At 47.6% G+C, this 19,733-nt stretch overlaps 1 protein-coding gene across 1 annotated transcript in view; it reads right to left on the bottom strand.

The window, feature by feature from the left end:
• Positions 1-17,174, bottom strand: part of tafa4b (TAFA chemokine like family member 4b) — a 29,559-nt gene extending 12,385 nt beyond the window's left edge. Inside the window, exons 1-3 of the mRNA XM_062476566.1 lie at positions 16,755-17,174; positions 4,905-5,040; positions 4,665-4,780 (exon numbers count right to left, since the gene is read on the bottom strand). Of these exons, the coding sequence (XP_062332550.1) occupies positions 4,665-4,779 (115 nt within the window). The 5' untranslated portion in view covers position 4,780; positions 4,905-5,040; positions 16,755-17,174. The remainder of the gene's footprint in view (positions 1-4,664; positions 4,781-4,904; positions 5,041-16,754) is intronic.
• Positions 17,175-19,733: the final 2,559 nt, after the last annotated feature.

Raw genomic sequence — 19,733 nt, 5'->3', positions numbered from 1 at the left:
ACGGCTGAGTGCTCCTACGCAGGCACCTCATTTATACGCAAATCTATCCCCAATAAAACCCACTCACTGTGACTGCGGAGCACTGTTTGTCAAGAAGGAAAACGCACATTCACACACACACGCACGTCTGCAAGCCGAGCGCAGACCGACACGCTGCTCATTCAAACCAGTCTTAAGGTCCACAAATCCTCTCTTGTTTCTGTGTCTGTGCCCTGTAGCTGTTATCCCCCCACTCTAGGGGTTCTTAGGGGAGTTGTTTGACGGTAGGGGTCAGATGGCTGAGCGGTTAGGGAGTCGGGCTATTAATCAACCGGTTCGATTCGAACCAGGAATCCTTGGGCAAGGCACTTCACCTTACTTGCCTCGGGGAGAATGTCCCTGTACTTACTGTAAGTCACTCTGGATAAGAGCGTCTGCTAAATGACTACATGTAAATGATATGGGATGCTGTTGGGCAATAATGGGACTCTCAATACCAGACTATGGAATACAGACATGTAAGGTTAGTCATTCATACAAACAATGTACAGTACTGACTTTTGTGTTGTGTCTAGACAGCTGTTATAACAGAATGCCAAAATAGTTGTCTGAGACTGAGGTTAGTGTGTGTACCTTCACTCAGATGGTCCATACTGTGTTGTCAAGGTGTCCTTGTAAATGAGTACGCTGCACATCTCTGGCCTGATTGACTTTGATGTGGCTCCGCTAGAGCTGAAACAGAATGTCTGTTCCTTTCACAGACCATGTTCCTTTCTCAGCTAGAACACCCCTGGGCCAGGGCAGGGGCCCATTAGGACAGCAGGGGACATGAAGGCGAAGTTTAGGCAGTGAACAAGAGTGAGAAAACACTTTCTCAGTTGTTTTTTGTTACTTCTAACAAGGTGTTCCAAAAAAGAATAATAAAAAATAAACATTTTACATTGACATGTATTAATTTAGCAGACCCTTTTATCCAAAGCGACTTCCAAGAGAGAGCTTTACAAAAGTGCATAGGTCACTGATCATAACAACAATGATCAAAATGTTATCATCAAGTGGCGGATATGTTGAGCGGCCTTCTTCCACACAGCGCTCCTAACCCTCCAGTCTGCTTGGGCCATGATCAAAAGCCATTGTGGCTGAAGCAGAAAAAACAAGGAAGGAGCAGAAAAAAAGGAAAGGAAAGGAAGCTAACACAAATTGGTTTTCACCCTGAGAAACCCGTACTACCCGCCATCTAACTGGGATCAGGCTGTGTGGTTGTGAAGAGTTTGATAAGCCATACACAACGATTTCAAACAAGCTATTATTAAGCCCCTTCTTAAAAAAACAAGCCTGGATCCAGGTTGTCTTAGCAACTACAGGCCAATTTCAAATTTGCCATTTATCTCCAAAATTTTAGAGAAGGCTGTGGCACAACAGCTCACTGAGCACCTCTCCTCAAATCAGCTTTATGAACCTCTCCAGTCTGGATTTCGTCTCCACCACAGCACTGAAACTGCATTAGCCAAGGTAGTCAATGATCTACTGTTAGCCTCTGACGCGGGTTCTTTCTCTGTCCTGGTTCTTCTAGACCTAAGTGCAGCTTTTGACACGGTGGATCATGAGATTCTCTTGGAACGTATGGAGAACTATGTTGGGATTTCTGGTACATCACTTCAGTGGTTTAGATCGTATCTATCCGATAGATCACAATATGTCCACTATGATGGCTGCTCATCCAGGAGCTCCACTGTAAAATACGGAGTACCACAGGGTTCAGTTCTAGGCCCTCTGTTATTTTCTCTCTATATGCTGCCTTTAGGAAACCTAATTAGAAGCTCTGGGGTAAATTTTCACTGTTATGCAGATGATACTCAGCTATATATGTCTATAAAGTCTGGAGAATTTCCACATGCTATGGAAAAATGTGTTTCTAGGTTGAGAGCTTGGATGACTGCAAATTTCCTTCTTCTAAATTCGGATAAAACCGAGGTTCAAATTTTCGGTCCTAAAAAATATAGAAATAATTTTTCCAATCTGACCTTAGACCTAGACGGCGTCAAAGTCTCTCAAAGCCAGCTAGTAAAATATTTAGGAGTCACAATGGACCCAGACCTTTCGTTTGAGTACCATATTAAGCAAATTACTAGAACTGCATTTTTCCATCTACGTAAAAATTGCCAAAATACGAAAATATCTCTCAAAGGAGGAAAAACTAATACATGCATTTGTTACGTCCCGATTGGACTATTGCAATGTGTTGTTCTCTGGACTCCCAATTACCCACCTAAAAAATTTACAGCGGGTGCAAAATGCTGCTGCTAGACTATTGACCAGAACAAGGAAGTTTGATCACATAACATCTACTCTTGTCTCTCTACACTGGCTCCCTATCCAAGCCAGAGCTGACTTCAAAGTTCTACTACTAACCTACAAATCTCTGCATGGATTGGCACCACTGTCTCCTTGCACCCTATTGCCCCGCAAGGACACTTAGATCTCAAGATGCCGGCTATCTGGTGGTTCCCAAAATTAAGAAAAAAACAGCTGGAGGTAGGGCGTTCTCATATAGAGCGCCTCTTCTCTGGAATAAACTACCTGTCTCAATTAGGGAGTCTGATACTGTTTCGATGTTTAAAATGAGGTTAAAAGCGTTATTGTTTAGTCAATTCTACGACTGTTAAAGGTAAGTATGTTACTAGTTGGAGGCAACGGGGGACGGGTTGTTTCCATCCTTATTCTTTAAGTATAACTTATTTTAGAGTTCTCTTCCCCTGGAACAGATTTCATGTTCCAAATGAGGGGGGCTGTCGCTGTCTTGGTGTGTGGGGTTGCATCAAATTCCCCTTTTTTGCTCTGTTAAATTGCTGCACCAGTCCACACTTGACCAGTGGGGATCTCATTCTATTATGACTGTAACTGTTAGCTGCTCCTGGCATTCTCTAATCCCTGCTCTCCTCTCTCTGTCCCCCCCCACACACATCCCTTGTGGTGTGGGGGGTTTGAGCTGTCAGCACCTGCCTGGTCGTCGGTCAGCCAACGCTGGACCTGGTCGCGAGTCTCCCGGTCCTGTCCTACATCTATAAAGTTGAATAATGGATTTTGGTGTTTTAAAAACCCATCGACACTGTATGACTATGTTTAGCCTGTGTTCTGCTCCTCTCTCCCACCAACCGTCTCTGGAGGAGGGGATCCCTCTCTGAATTGCTCCTCCCAAGGTTTCTTCCATTTTTTTTCTCCTGTTGAGAGTTTTTTGGGAGTTTTTCCTTGTCTTCCTTGAGGGTTTAGGTTGGTTGAGGGGAAGTTCTATGGGCATATGTGAAGCCCTCTGTGACATGCTTGCGTGTAAAAAGGGCTATACAAATAAATTTGATTTGATTTGATTTGATTTACACACAAAAAGGTGCCTGTGTGTGAGTATGTATGTTTCTGTGGGTGTGTGTGTGCCTGTGTTTGAGTGTCTGTCGATGACTAATAGCTTATTGTCTTTCAGGCCCGAAAGAACATTGGCAGAAAAAGAAAGAACATTACGTGTAATAGTTTCCTCACCGATCACTACTGGCTGATCCAGACCGACCCTGCCAGGGTGCTGAGATGACACTTAGTTTATACATTTCTATTAGTGTTATTATGTGTTACTTACTCTAAGGAGTTGTAAAGTGTCATGCAGAATAATCTTGAGTAAACAAACCTAAATATGGAGTAAAGTCCTTCAATTAGGTATTTTATGACCTCCAGAGCCACCATGTGGCAACAATTGGTACAACAGCACACTGATCGGGCCTAATGTTACTATAGCCTAGTCTACAAATATCCTTACAGAAAAGCCTAAGATAGAGAACAGAGGGAAACAAATGTAGGTATTGTAATGCCCATCCAATTATTGTTTTCCCCCCTCACAGTGCCGTCTGTGTATTGCACAGCTTTACAGCGAACAAGTCTTAAGCGTCTACCAATTAGTGGCAATCCTCTAACGGACGTCTGTGGTTGGAGCGAGAACAAGTCCTCTGCCGTTTCCTCCGCAACTGTGTGAAATCAGAGGGGAGAAGAGACCCCGGCTGACCTTCAAAACAGATTGGGACGGCAATTAGTGTTCCTGCTGAAAGACTGGCCTAGCACAGGCAGCCTCCGCTCCATCAAAAGGAAACTAATACCATCAGTCACTGGTGAGTGGACACTGATGGCATTTCTGGGCCACACAAAGGTCACCTTGCGTGGGGAGGCAGAGCACCAGGATGCTGCTAGGAAACCAGAGGATCATTAAGGAAATAGTCATAATTAAGTAGGAGAGGGGTTCAGGTATAGCTAAGGACAGGAAGCTGTCCTTAGCTATACCTGAACCTGGGCCTTAACCTGAATCTAAGTCTGAATCTGAACCAGAGAGAGTATTAGCTAGTGGTCACCTCCGTCCTGCTGCTCTGCTCTATAGATTAGATCACCATCACACTGTTGTCTGTGTGTTTGACAGCTAAAGGGCTCCAGCCTGCGTCATTCAATAGTGGTGTGTTTTGCATGCAGGCTTTAGAACAGGCAGCTCTCGATGCCCCGCTGTGTGACTGTGAGGGACAAAGGAGCTGTCACCTGTGAGACCCTGCACTCTGGGAGCCGCGCCTGGTGACAGGCTAAGGGGACTGGTGTGTTGGCATCATGACAGAGTAATTAACCTCATGTGGGGTTCGGGTCAAAAGCAGGACCTGCTGTACCTGTCTGTCCCCGATGGTTACGGTTTCCAGCAGACACGGGGCCACCACAGAGCATCACCGCGGCGACAAGAAAGGCCACCTGCAACGGCCATGCTGACCTCCCCCACGGCTTCATCCTGCAAGAGAGGGAGGGGGGGGGGGATAGAGGAGGGGGAGTAGATACAGACAGAGGTTCTTCAAAGAATAGAGAGAAAAGTAGGAATGAAAGAGCAACGGTTGAGGTCAGGTGTACCCTTTTACCTTTGGTCCTCAGTCCTACTCCTCTCTGATCTTTTTCTGAGCTGGTCTTCTATAGGCCTGGAGGATGAGCCATAACTACACACACACTCCTGCTCTTCCTCTTCTTCCTCCTCCTCCTCTCACTCTCCTCCGGGTCCTAGGAGAGGCACAGCACAACAGGGTCAGAGCAGAGGCACGGCGGTCCATCTTGAGGTGCTCAATGGCCCCCAGGGCCCCTGTGTGTCCCCGCCTCCCTCCCTCCCCGCCTCCCTCCCTCCCCGCCTCTCTCCCTCCCCGCCTCCCTCCCTCCCTGCCTCCCTCTCCGCCTCCCTCCCTCCCCGCCTCTCTTCCTCCCCGCCTCTCTCCCTCCCTGCCTCCCTCTCCGCCTCCCTCCCTCCCTGCCTCCCTCCCTCCCTGCCTCCCTCTCCGCCTCCCTCCCTCCCTCCCTGCCTCCCTCCCTCCCTGCCTCCCTCCCCGCCTCCCTCCCTCCCCCGCCTCCCTCCCTCCCTGCCTCCCTCTCCGCCTCCCTCCCTCCCTGCCTCCCTCCCTCCCTGCCTCCCTCCCCGCCTCCCTCCCTCCCTCCCTGCCTCCCTCCCCGCCTCCCTCCCTCCCCGCCTCCCTCCCTCCCCGCCTCCCTCCCCGCCTCCCTCCCTCCCCGCCTCCCTCCCTCCCCGCCTCCCTCCCCGCCTCCCTCCCTCCCCGCCTCCCTCCCTCCCCGCCTCCCTCCCTCCCCGCCTCCCTCCCTCCCCGCCTCCCTCCCTCCCCGCCTCCATTGTTTACAGTGGGCTAACCCTAACCCTAACCCACGGGCTGAACGGGATCCACGGCTCTACATCACAACTCTGAGGAGTCCAGCAGAGAGGCAGGCAGCTCAAACGCCTCACACATTGACACACACACACACACAGATAGATACAAACCCCACACAGTGGTATGGGTTGACAACATCGTACACAGAAACTAGCAAAATGATTCACTCAAATAAATGTACAATGCGAATTGTACATTGTACAGTGCCGAATGCGAAGCGGCTGGGATGGGAATCAGCACCTCCAAATCTGAGGCCATGGTTATCGACCGGAAAAAGGTGGAGTGCAATCTCCGGGTCGGGGAGGAGATCTTGTCCCAAGCGGAGGAGTTCAAGTATCTCGGGGTCTTGTTCACGAGTGAGGGAAGGATGGAGCGCGAGATCGACAGGCGGATCGGTGCGGCGTCCGCAGTGATGCGGGCTCTGCATCGGTCCGTTGTGGTGAAGGAGCTGAGTCGAAAGGCGAAGCTCTCTATTTACCAGTCGATCTACGTTCCTACCCTCACCTATGGTCACGAACTGTGGGTAGTGACCGAAAGAACGAGATCGCGAATACAAGCGGCCGAAATGAGTTTTCTCCGCAGGGTGTCCGGGCTCTCCCTTAGAGATAGGGTGAGAAGCTCGGTCATCCGGGAGGGGCTCAGAGTAGAACCGCTGCTCCTCCGCGTCGAGAGGGGCCAGTTGAGGTGGCTCTGGCATCTGATAAGGATGCCTCCTGGACGCCTCCCTGGTGAGGTGTTCTGGGCACGTCCCACTGGGAAGAGGCCCCGGGGAAGACCCAGGACACGCTGGAGGGACTATGTCTCTCGGCTGGCCTGGGAACGCCTCGGGGTCCCCCAGGAAGAGCTGGTGGAAGTGGCCGGGGAGAGGAAAGTCTGGGCCTCCCTGCTTAGGTTGCTGCCCCCGCGACCCGACCCCCGGACAAGCGGAAGATGATGGATGGATGGATGGATGGATGTACACTAACCACATGAAAAACATACATTTTGATGTATTCATCAAAAACAAACATATAAAACTGCACTCTTCGATCAAACAATCCCCACCTTCCCACACACACACTTTCAAATATTTCACAAATACACACACACACTTCCAAATCTTACACATCTACACACACACTTTCAAATCTTACACACACACACACACACACTTTCAAGTCTTACACAAACACACACAGAATGTTTGCAAAGTAAATACAAGCTCTCTCTTATAACTGCTGAGTGACAGGATCTAAAGTGTCTGTACACACACACACACACACACTCATCACAAAGAATCAGACCTCATTATAAGTGTGTCAATACCTGTGATACAGCAGTCTCTTTACCCAGTTAACAGACCCAGGGTTGAAAGTCCACACAGTCTTGAATCAAAGTTTGTTTCCCTCTGTATTAAAATGTAATATTTGCTTAAAACATCAAAACATTGATCCTATTAGTGAGGATACATGATTTACAAACGAGTGTGCCATCTCCAGTGAACAACGTGGGAGTCCACTGCCCCCTGGTGGTCAAATAAGAGATAAAGCAGGAGAAATCCCTACTCCGAAACACTCTGATGACGGGATCATCCACAGTGTTAAATAAAGTTCCCAAACCGCAATTGCAAATAGAATCTGAAAACACCCCTATGAATAATTTAAGTATTTGTTAAATTGTCATAATATATATTCATGCAGTACAATTTATGCATACAGACAATGGCGTGTAGAGGTGAGGACTGGCTTCCAATGCCAGATTGCAAGGTTACTGTGGTGTGGAGAGAGATAGATAGAGAGAGAGAGAGAGAGAGAGAGAGAGGGAGAGAGAGAGAGAGAGAGTGAGTGAGTGAGAGAGAAAGAGAGAGAGAGAGAGAGAGAGAGAGAGAGAGAGAGAGAGAGAGAGAGAGAGAGAGAGAGAGAGAGAGAGAGAGAAAGAGAGAGAGAGAGAGAGAGAGAGAGAGAGAGATGGAACATAATCAACTAAGACGAACTACAGATGTCCAACCATATTGCATAGCTGCGAGGGAGAAAAAGATTAAATGAGTGGCAGGAATGCAAGAGATGAAGGGATTACAGCTCGAGAAAGGAGGAAATAAGGGCCAAAGAAGTAGGAGGGGGGGAGAGAGAGAGGAAAGAAGAGGTGGGAAGATCAGTCACCCAGGAATGACAGGACAGCACATCTGAGGCTGCGGGTGTTTTCCTGTGACTCTGGGACACCATACTGTGTGTACACACACATAAACACACACCGTACACACACCATACATACTGTGACCGAGGGCTTGATTCTGCATATACATCTGAGCATACAATGTGAATGTGTGTGTGTCTGCTTGTTAGCCTTTACTACAAGCGATATCCTCAAGTACTTTAGTGTGTGTTGGGGGGGGGGGGGGGGGGTTGGGATGGCAGAGTAGGTGTGCCTATGTGTGTCTGTGTGAGAATGTGAGTGTGTAGCAGTGCATGTGCGCGTCTGGTAGAAATGATTTGGCATGCTGCACCACAGCACAGTAGCACATTTTCTATTCTCTTTCTAAAGACAGGTCCATGGTGTGCATTTTTAGCAGCTTTGTTCCCTGACACGTTCATTAAAAGAGCACAATGGTGTGTGTGCGTGCTCGTGTGTGTGTGCATGCTCGTGTGTGTGTGTGCATGTGTGCGTGCTCGTGTGTGTGCATGTGTGCATGTGTGCGTGCTTGTGTGTGTGCATGTGTGCGTGCTCGTGTGTGTGCATGTGTGCGTGCTTGTGTGTGTGTGTGTGCATGTGTGCGTGCTCGTGTGTGTGTGCATGTGTGCGTGCTCGTGTGTGTGTGTGTGCATGTGTGCGTGCTCATGTGTGTGTGTGTGCATGTGTGCGTGTTCGTGTGTGTGTGTGTGTGTGTGCATGTGTGTGTGTTGATGCATTGTGTTCTTTCTCCAGGTGCACCTATGACTCAAGGGACAAAGTGTTCTGTCAGTCACATTGTTGTCACTCTGCTGTCCTCCATAACACCTCCCATTCATCCTTTGGGGGAAAACACACACACACACACACAAGAAAACACATTCACATGCTCAACTACACACAAATACACAAAACGATAGACTTAACAGGTTCGGAATATTTATGAGTTAACACACATTTGCACAGTTCAAACACACGCATGCTTGAATCATGCCATGTTTCCAGGTGTGTGTGTGTGTGGGAGGGGGGGGGGGGTTAAGGGGTGTAGCTCGGCTGGGCAGAACACCTGGTCAGGTTGTGATACTGTCTTCATGGAGAGTCAAGATGGGGGGGGGGGGGGAATGGCCACATGCTGCATACATATAATGTATACACACACACACACACACAAACGCACGCATAAACACTGAAGGTATAAGCAAAATAGACGAGAGACTATCATGCTATAACCTAAGTCCTCCAATAATTCTAATTTTCTCCCCTCTTTCTCTCGTCTCTCTATTTCCCTCTCTGAATCTCTCCCACTCCTTTGAGGTGAGGAGAGATGGGGTTTTCAGGTGATTGATGGCCTCATTGACATGCAGTGACACCAAACCTACCTCAGACACAGATGTCACCTTGTGTCCTGCATTAAAAGGTCATCACACACAAACATTTCCATCCCCATTCACACACAAATACAATATTTTAATACCAAAACTCATATAAACTCTTCACAATGCACACATTTGAAGAATATTCTCGTTTAACATGTTCACATTCACAAACACATGCAATTAACATGTCATACTTGGCAAAACAGCCTTTTGTGTTGTTTTGTACCATTATAAAACACTATAGTAAGAGGAGCAGATCAGGGCATCATTAAATGCTAACCTACCCAGTCTACATAAAATACCCAAAGGGGCTGTAGGGAATGAGGATCAGTTTTTCGTTAAAAGCAATCTGTTTATCAAACCTGAACATACATATTCCTGGCACAGTCTCATCTAGGTAATCCCTGTTAAAGGATGTATGCATGTGTTTATGTGTCCGTGCATGTGTGTGTGTGTATGTGTGTGTAGTTCAACAGAGACACATGACATCCCTATCTCTAAATAGGGATTCTCTGAGTCTGGACACAAACAGAGCAGACAAAACCCCATATCTGTGTGAAACAAACTGTGCCTTCCCACAGCGGAAAGATATTGAAAATGAACCGCACAGACACACAAGCCTGATAGAGACTTCTGAGATTTCCGCAGATGTGGATAATATTAAAATGCTGTTGGGGCGTAGCATCGTGTTGGTGTGCATTTATCTGGCTTTGCGAGGAGCCCATTACTGCATGTTCCTCTCCCCTCCTGCTCCTCTGGCTGCAGACAGATAGGGCCCAGACATACAAGGACACACATCATTTAGGAAGCACAATATCCACCTCTCTCTCTCTCTTTCTCTCTCTCTCCACTGTAAGCTCCACACTCACTATCTCCCCACTGCTATTTCTAATCATGACGGACCAATTTATTTGCTCTGTTGTCTAATGCACTCCTCTTTATGTGCTTGTGCGCGTACGAGAGTGTGTACGTGAGTGTGTTTGTACACGTGTGTGGTGGCAGTCTTGCTCAGTCTCTACATTGCAAACGTTGACCTATGGTCATCTAAACACGGTCTATTCCACCCCTCAGCAACACACTGGCTGTACTGTAGGCATGTGGGCAACCAGAGAGGTCAGAGGCCGGCTAACCAGACATAGTCTTTCTGTAGCAAACACTCCTGGACACCCACAAGCAATTAATCTAGGATCAGCCCTAGTTTGGAGGAACGGCTGCAGGATCTGGGGCCATTACCTGCTGTGGCCCTCTCTGTGGTATTGACTGCAGGGTTCAGAGATGGCGCTGGTGGTAAGGTACCATTACAGCACAATTGATCGGCCTGCACTTAAGTCCCAATCCTCAGCTTGTTGCACAGACCATAGTCTCAGCCCCTCCAGGATCCGGTGACTCGGCCAGATGTGTGTGTGTGTGTTTTTATTCTTAGGGTTTTCAGGGGTCTTTTTTCTGCCCTCCTCCTTTTTCTGCACCACGGAAGAAAAGCAGACGTGACCAGGGTCCCTTAGCGTGTGTCATATGTCTAAGCAGGTTACCAACAGCTCCAGGGAGTCTGGACCCACCCTGCTGACACATACAGTCACACATAAATACACACAAATTAAACCACATTACACACAGACGCACAGCAAAGACGCTTCTACAGTGTTTTCTCAGCCAGGTGTTGTATGAGACGACCCTGTGGGGCGGAGCAGCCAGCTGAGGTGAGCCTCTCCTGCTGAGGCAGCCTGCTCCATGCTTTATGGAACAACAGACACAGACGCTAACAAGCTAATAAACATTAGCGCACTCTCCGGGCATGCCCACGGCCGGGACCCAGGCCCAGCGCCGACAAACACAGCCCCGGCGCTGGGTTCTTTACGAGGGCGGGGTTGTAAAGCCAGACAGCCGTCGTGGGCTGACATAGATCAGAGCAGCGTTCCTCCAGCTCCGACAGACAGAGTCACGGCCTGAGTCATAAATCCAGCTCTCTCTAATAAAGCAATAAAAGACCATTAAAAGTCAGCATCCCTCAGGGGAGGGGTATGAATAGGAGGCAGACAGGGAGTTTAACAGGTGTACATCTAAACACCTGTTTCTCAGGCTCTACTAAAACACTTGGTGGAATGCTGGAAGAGTGAGAGTGAGTTGTTTATGGATGTTTCCGCCGGTGGTATAACAATAATGTAAAATTGTATGGACTACTCTGCTCACCATCCTCTGACTATAGCGATGGATCGCCTGTCTACCTAGCGTGATTGAAATACTTCATTCTCTACTTCCTTCTCTCCCTCCTTCCCTCTAATGCTACATGTTTCTCTCTGCATTCGTCTCTGTATTTGTCTCTGTCTTTCTCTCACATTCATCCCAGGCTGTTGAGGGATCAGAGGCTGGGAAAGTTGTGAGGAAGGTCCTAAACCTGGCAGAGGAAGAGCGGAGCAGTAATTACCCACCGTCTGATGAAAGATACCGTGTGTGTCCAACAATGAGTCACCAAGGGAGAGAGAGAGAGAGACAGAGGGAAAGGAGAGAGAGTGAGAGAGAAAAAGAGAGATAGAGAGAGACAGAGAGAGAGAAAAGGAGAGAGAGACAGAGAGACTGTGGTCCAGCCCTCCTTGGTCTATCGAGTCGAACTTCACAGACATGCAGAGCCAGGAGGCGCTCTGACAGCAAAGCGCCTGAGAGACGCAGCCATTCATCAGGCTTTGAGTCCAAATTATGATTAATGAAAAATAAACAACCTTGATGTGGAGCGGGGTGCCTGCCTCGGCGGCCTCCCTCCTACATTGGCTACTAATACAGGGTCTTTAGCGATAAGGAATGCACTGTTCTCATTGACTCCTCAGCCCACTGCGCTACGTGCTGCATACTCATGGAACAGGCCAATCAATGGGACGGGTGTCAGGGAAGGAGAGGAGCGCAGAGGCGTCGGCCCTCGCCCCGAACGGCCCTCGCCCCGAACGGCCCTCGCCCCGAACGGCCCTCGCCCCGAACGGCCCTCGCCCCGAACGGCCCTCGCAGACATGCACATATTCAGGGCCCACATCCTGATTATTTCAGACCCCTCAGCTGCTAACCAAAGAGAGAGAGGGAGGGAGGGAAAGAGAGAAACAAGGACAGAGCGAGAGAGAGACAGGAAAGAGAGAAAACAGAGAGGGGGAGAGAGATAGAGGAAAGAGAGTGGGAGGAAGGGAGGGAGGAAGGGAGGAAGGAAGGGGAGGAAAGAAAGAAAGCGAGGAGCAGTAGGAAGAGAGAGTCCAGTGAACAGGAATGGAAGCGAGAGAGAGGTCCAAAAAAGAAAGAAATAGAGATGGAGAGACAGAGGGAGGCTGATCAATTGTTCATTTTACAAAGTCAGTGAAACGTGTCAGCGATGTCAATAAGTGAATTAATTTGTCTGTGGGTCTCCAGTGCATGACACCGTATCGCTCTGTTCCCCCCGGAGACGAAACAAGCCTCAGACCCTCAAACCCAATATCAAGGCAACACACACACACAATATGTAGACACACACACACAGTCTCACACACTCATTTAAAAAATACTCACATGCACATATACTTATGCATACACACATAAGTAGAAGCACACGCACGCACACACAAATAAACACCCACGCACAAATTGAATTCTCTCTCATCCTCCTCCTTGGGGAGCGTTGTTCACTGATTCTGTGAGTGACATCGTTGGTCCTCAGAAACAGTCCCTTGACCACTTGCTGCCTGAAGCTTTCATTACAAACCCATCAACTCAAACTCACTGACCCTATGCTCATACAGACTGTCCTTAGAACTCCCAGCGCACACTCACCAAGTCGCCTACTTTGACGTCATCGCTTAGTGCTTACGTACTCTGACAGTTAAATCAGTCTCTCACTCTCAGAGAACGTGTCACTCACGCAGAACATCTGGCTTGCTCTTGTACACTGTCTCTCTTCCTCCCTCTCTCTCATCGACGCACCAACACACACATGCAAGAGCTCCTCCATCCTTCCGTCTTTCCCCCTTCACCCATGAGCTCTGCATGCCTGAAGCTGCTCCCCCTCCTGGTCTCTGCTGCTGGTCTGCGTTCCTGTGGTGACAGCTCATACAACAGGCACTGCTGCTCTATACGACCGCACACCTTCCACTAAGTGGCCCCACGCTACGCCACACACAGGGAGGGTTTCATCATCCTTCACACAGACACACACACACACTTGCTCAGTGTTACCTGCACATCTGCCAGCTGCCAAATCAGGTAGGGACACACACACACATCCTCACAAACACACACCAGGAGACAGCATCCTGAGTAGGAGCAGTGTCTGTTTAGTCGCCACCATTGCTTCTGCGTGACATGTCATATAATGCATTGATCGTACTAAAAGAAGAGGAAAATAAAGAGTTTTTACACCATATTGACTCTAATCGGTTATTTTGAAAAATACTGTCAAATTATTCTCAACTCAATGTGTATACAGTTTGTAGATCACATACACACACACCCTTTCATTTGACCAATCACCCACTGCCAAAACACATTTGTGTAGCGATGTCACTGCTTTCTCCCTGTTCCCTGAGCCGAAAGGAACCAGCTTGAACTGTCTGTCAAAATGGAGGCTGTTAAATGGAATTAGACCTTGGTTGGAATGGCCATACAGCCGCATCGCACACAAAGGCACCTCAGACTCAATCAGCTGGTGTGAGGCCACCTGTCTCTCACACACACACAGACACACACACACACACACACAGTCCTTGGAGGTGGTGGAACCGGAGCAAAACTTCTGAGCTGTCCAAAGTGTTTCTATTCCCATGCTTTTCTCTCTCTCTCTCTCTCTCTCTCTCTCTCTCTCTCTCTCTCTCTCTCTCTCTCTCTCTCTCTCTCTCTCTCTCTCTCTCTCTCTGTCTCTCTCTCCGTCTGTCCTACGGAGTTTCTCTTGCTGATTCACACATTCCTTTTCCATTCGGTTATACACCACACATTCTTATGTCTCCTTGTATTACTGTAGCCTCCTGGGGCATACACACACCCGGAGAAGGATCCAGAGGGCCGTACAATGTGTGTGTGTGTGTGTGTGTGTGTGTGTGTGTGTGTGTGTGTGTGTGTGTGTGAGAGAGAGAGAGAGAAACAGACAGAGAGGGTGCTAGTCCTTGGCTGATCATTCTCTAGAGACACACTGTCTTCGATTCACAAAACAAGGAGCTCAGAGGATCAAAGTTCAGTCCCCTCAGAATTTTTTGGTACAGCGATAACAAGGCATTGTTAAATCCAGTACCATTTGACCCCACCAATAACCTTTATATAACCCCCCTTTTTTTACAGGAGGCTCTTGCAGTTCATAGTAGAGGCAGGTCCTTTCAGTAATCTTCCTTGAGGAGGCCCATAGATAATCCATTTGTCCTCGACCCCAAGAAGGAACATTGTTGTCTAGCCCCAGTTCCACCAAGGCTGGCCTGTGGAAGCACAGATAGAGTGGTATTCTGGTGCTTCAGTTCAGCGACTCTGCTACATCAGCATGATTTGCCCGGAGCATGGAAAAATTCTGAGCGGCTGAATGGCCATCAGGACCAATCTACCTTGCTGATGAAAGGCCCTCATCCCTCCATCGTTTCACTCCTCTCCATCCCTGCTGAGAGAACGCTTCTGCTTCCCTCCTTCCTTAGTGGAGAAGCTTCCATCACAGACAAGGCTCTAGTCAGTCCACTGGGGCCGGACAGAGCAGATCTCAGGTCTGTCTCACTGCTCTGAACACAGCCCAGACCCCTGTTAGTCATCTAGCCCATTACCAAGGAGTGGCCTAGCCATTTTTTTTCCGCTCTCTCTCCAACATTCTCACTCCCTCTTTCACTCCCTCTCTCTCCATCCCTCTCTTTGCCCTCTACCCTTCTCAGGTCTGCCTCCTTGCTCAGATATGTATTTGTGCACGATCACAAACGCAGACAGCAAACTCCTCCCTCATTCACAGCCAGTCAGCCAGAACAGCCGTCTCCAGGATGAGACAGAGGGTGTCAGGCCCCTGGAGGATAGACCCTGTTCTCAGGGAGGGCAAGCCGAGGGTCTAAGAGGAGGTAGGCGTTGTGGTGGGACGTCGGGGTGATGAGATGGGACCACAGAGGTGCGATGGGATTGAGGACAAGACATCCATCGCGGGGAGGCAGTACTCAGTATGAGATTAAAAGATAATAATGACAGTGATGCATGCCTCCGTGTGCTGTGTGTGTGTGTGTGTGCGTTGCGTGTGTGTGCTATGTGTTTGTGTGCATGTGTGTGTGTGTGTGCGTGCGGAGAATGGCTCGGTAAAATAAGCGACCAGGTTTAAGAGAGTAATCTCCGCAGGATTAAAGGAGCTGCTCCTCTGTTAATGTGACTGTCAATGAGAATTAAGTCCCCAAACCGCTTCTCACACCAGCGTGCTCACTCTCCCCTGTCATACTGATGACACAGGTTTCTCTGGACCATGGCCGCAGAGCAAAACAATGGCCAGATAATTACACTCATTCAGTGCTGTACAAATTGCATAGCTGAAGAGGGGACAGGAGGAGGAATGAGAAAGGAGGGCTGGAGACAAGGATGACTACAATTCTAACATGATAGGGGCTGGTCTCATTACTGCCCCCATTAACATGCACCAAGTCATTTTCCACCTTGAGTGTGTGTGTGTGTGTGTGTGTGTGTGTGTGTGTGTGTGTGTGTGTGTGTGTGTGTGTGTGTGTGTGTGTGTGTGTGTGTGTGTGTGTGTGTGTGTGTGTGTAAAACAGTCACACAGTGAGGTAAAGGGAGACAGATAGATGGAGAGAGTGGGTGCGTGTCTGTGTAGGTACGTGCGCGTGTGCGCGCATTTCCTGTAACTCCGTAGAAGGGTCCGTAGAAGCTATGTGTTTCTCCGGTACAGTCGCGTAGCGCTGCCTTCTTCCTGCCCGACCAGGATCCTCTCCGAGCGATTAGAAGCTCGTGAAAAAGCGCCGGATCAGCGGATCAGCCTTCCAGACCACTCAATAGGTGCTAAGCAGCACAAAGAGCCACCGATCGCTTATTTAACCTCGCACAGAAAACTGCATCAATCTCAACTCTGCCTCTCATCCTCCTCCAATACTGCGAAAGCATTCTACGGACAGTGGGTTGGATTATAGTTAAATTGCGTTCTTTATGGTTAAATTTCGGTATAAAGAGAATAATCTAGCGTCACTTTAATGTCAAAAGACCTGGATAAATTCCAGATTCTTTTCACATAAGCGTGCTTTCACAAGGGTGGTCTTTGAATATATATAAGCTACTAAGTCTTAAATTTTCCTAAACCAAGCGTGAGCATCAAAGTTTATTACCTTGTAAGTCTACCCTTAGTGTTATTATAACTGTAAGGCAAACACACAATCTTCTAAAAAACAAACCTTTTGACCTGAGTGTGATTCGTGTATCCATCATTCACTTTAGTCAGGGAAAACATGGATATAAGGGAGATCTATACAAAATGCAACGGACAGGAATTAAAACACAATCTTACCCAAGTCTATGACAGCAGAGGCATAATCAATAGCCCAGGGATAATTTAGTGATCCAAAAAGAACGTTTTGATATGCCTTACTTTTTCTTCACGCCGCTGATTCCAGTTTTCGAGTGGAGGTCAATCCTTCAAGCTGCATGCCCATCTTCCGCGGAGCGCACTCTCTCTTGCGGGGTGCGGGAGGGCTGATGCAGAGCCGGCGCTTTAAAGCCAAATAAGAGAAACACGTTTGGGTATCAACAAGATCCTTCTTCTCGTTATCTTACGGCGTCCCATTAGAGAGTATACCAAACGAAGACATTGGTATGGAGAAGATGTCATTCGCGCCTGACAGGAAAAAAGTGATCAAAAGTGAATAAATCCATATAAGCGATCATACATTAATGTTTTCTCAGTGTTCCGCACAAGTTCATTGTACTATTGACAATATACCCAGCCGACGGCCGTCAGACAGCTGTTTTGGTCGCTGGAGAGATGAGAGTGATGTTGATGGTAGAATGATAGTTGCGCTCCCCGCGCTCCTCCCGAGCAGGGATCGATTTGACATGAGAAATGCTTCTCCATTCTGAACACGTGCGCTGCGCCCGCCCCATTTGCCATATCTCAAGTACAGGCTCAGTGATGTCATAGTTTACAACTTGTGAGGGTTTTCTTTAGTTAGACTAATTACGACAGCCAAGTCTAGTAATAAACTAGAGGATGACGCAAATAGCCTATGTAACATCCATTCATCTCCATGCAGGCAATATTATATTCGAAAGTTCCTTTGAATGTTTCCTGACAGCTTGGCATGGCCTCAACCATGGTCCGACTCAACTCTACGTAGCCTAATAGGCTTTCCCACCTCATCTTCGATCAGATTACAAATTTGTTACCTATAGATATCGATTCTTGATTTTGAACTCAGCTGTAAGCGTGTAGATGTAAATCTAAACCCCCACAGTGATGTTAAACAGAATTTAATCACCTCCGCTTCACCGATACGCTTCAAGGGATCGCCTATGAATGATCTGATGCATGGAATATTCCAGTGAGAGGTTTGGGATTGATTGCTTTGCGCTGTTGTAGTCATTAAGCTTTAGAGAAGTCGATCCTCGCTAACGACCTAAGGTAAGCAGGATCCAATACGTTCATATGCCAGAGATTCAGGCGTCAAACTTCTCCTTCCTGCTCACATTCAGGCCTGTAGTCCTAGGCCTGCATATTCCACTCAAGTACGGTCAGAATGGAATATGCCATAGTCCTGATTTAGTTTGCAATGGTGGTGCTCAGGCTAGCCTATTATTCCATCGTATATCAACTAGTAACTTTCCAACATCATGCACATTTCCCATAGTGCCCTAGACATTTATCTAATAAAATATTTAGAATAGGCTACCACAAACAATCCTGCTGGACTCCATGATTTTTAGGCAGCCAGCGGCCAAAAGGCTAATGGGTTGCAGTTGGAGGCCTCAGTTTTAAACACACACAATGTTTATATCCTCAGGCTTAGTGGATAGGCCAGGTTGACATTCTCAAGCCCCACAAGGAAATATGTGAGATTGAGAATGGATGAATTATTTGTTGATGACCTTCAATAAGCATTAGATTACCAACCAACCTGCAGTACACAGTCAAACACATGCACAGTAACTCATCACAACTCTATTCACTACATGCACAAGTAGTTGGTGAACTCCACAGACTTTGTGCAAATAATATGGTTGTGTTTCAGTCTTTACAACCGAAGAGCAACAGTAGAACTTTGCTGGAAACTTGCTTTGAGAAACTTGCTTCTGCATCACAGACAGCTACCGTGCAATCAGCAGATCTACAGCATGCTTATGTCTGTAATGGTGGTGGGCACAGAAAAATGATAAGTCAAATGTTGTTCTGTTGTGAAATACTTATACATGTCTCTCGAAAGCTTATGTTATTAAAGGGACATGTCCCTGACAGCAATGCGATTATCAGATCAAATTCCTAGCTTAGAGTATGGAAAAGCTCCATAAGTTAACATATGAAAGATGCTGCCATTTTGTACTACTTTAGCAACAGCACTAATCTCATCTGTGCTCCACTTAAACTATTCACTGCTTAAATTGAACCAAACCATACTAGAAAACACTTTACTAGGCATAACGGCATGAGGTTAAATGGTGTGAAATTCAATTTACTCCATTTGACTCTCCTTGGAGCATTAAGCGTCGCCAAATTATTTCCAGTCTCACCAGCAATTCCCTATAAACCCGGACAATTGGTAATTTCATGATACACTTTAACTGGGCATGTTCCACTTTTGACTCCCCAAATCTTTAAACCTAAATGGCATGTTAGAATTTTAAAGGAGAGTCCTAATACTGCTGAAAGGGTCAGATTTGCGTATAAAGAGTTTGGCTTCTCCTGTATCAGAGACCTAGGTTATAGGATCCCCTCTGGGACTGTTTCCCCCCATAATCGTTGCCCCGGGGAGAAAAACATTATGGAAATATCTGGTCATAACTTGAGGAATATGTCTTCTCACTCAATCAATATTTCCACATTTATCCCCCTGAAAGAGAATGTTTTCCTGCTGGGTGGGACGCCTGTATGTGGCGGCGTAAGATGAGCGTGTTGTAATTGATTTCTCTGTGTTCAGTGGTGAGAAATATTTGCTTTATAAGATAAATTAGATTAAGCCTGGTTGATACACAATATAATGGGTATGATGCATTAAGACAATGGGAAATTGACGAGGGATTAGGTGTGGGGGAAGCTAAATCGAATATTGGGCAACAGGACTAGTTTAAGTCCTATTAGAGCCTCATATAACCCTAATGCAACACAATCTATAGCAGCTCTAGCCTTCAGCCTGCACTTCAGTTAGAGCAGGCCTTTTAAAAACTCAACTTGGGGGTATATCTCCCTGATGTTGATGTCTGAATCACTGCCTCAGATGTGGCTAATGACTTTATACGCACAGCACACATCCGCCTGATTAAGCTTCAGGCTTACTTTGAAGGAGCACTCCCAGTGCCCTGCATTTCTACCTCATTTCTTTGCCCCATAAGGCCCGCCAGGCCGACACGGGGCGAGGTA

This window comes from Osmerus eperlanus, chromosome 1 (assembly GCF_963692335.1).
Source record: "Osmerus eperlanus chromosome 1, fOsmEpe2.1, whole genome shotgun sequence".
NCBI classification, from domain to species: Eukaryota; Metazoa; Chordata; class Actinopteri; order Osmeriformes; family Osmeridae; genus Osmerus; species Osmerus eperlanus.
Note: the sequence above shows the minus strand (reverse complement) of the source record. Positions and strands in the feature narration are given on the sequence as shown.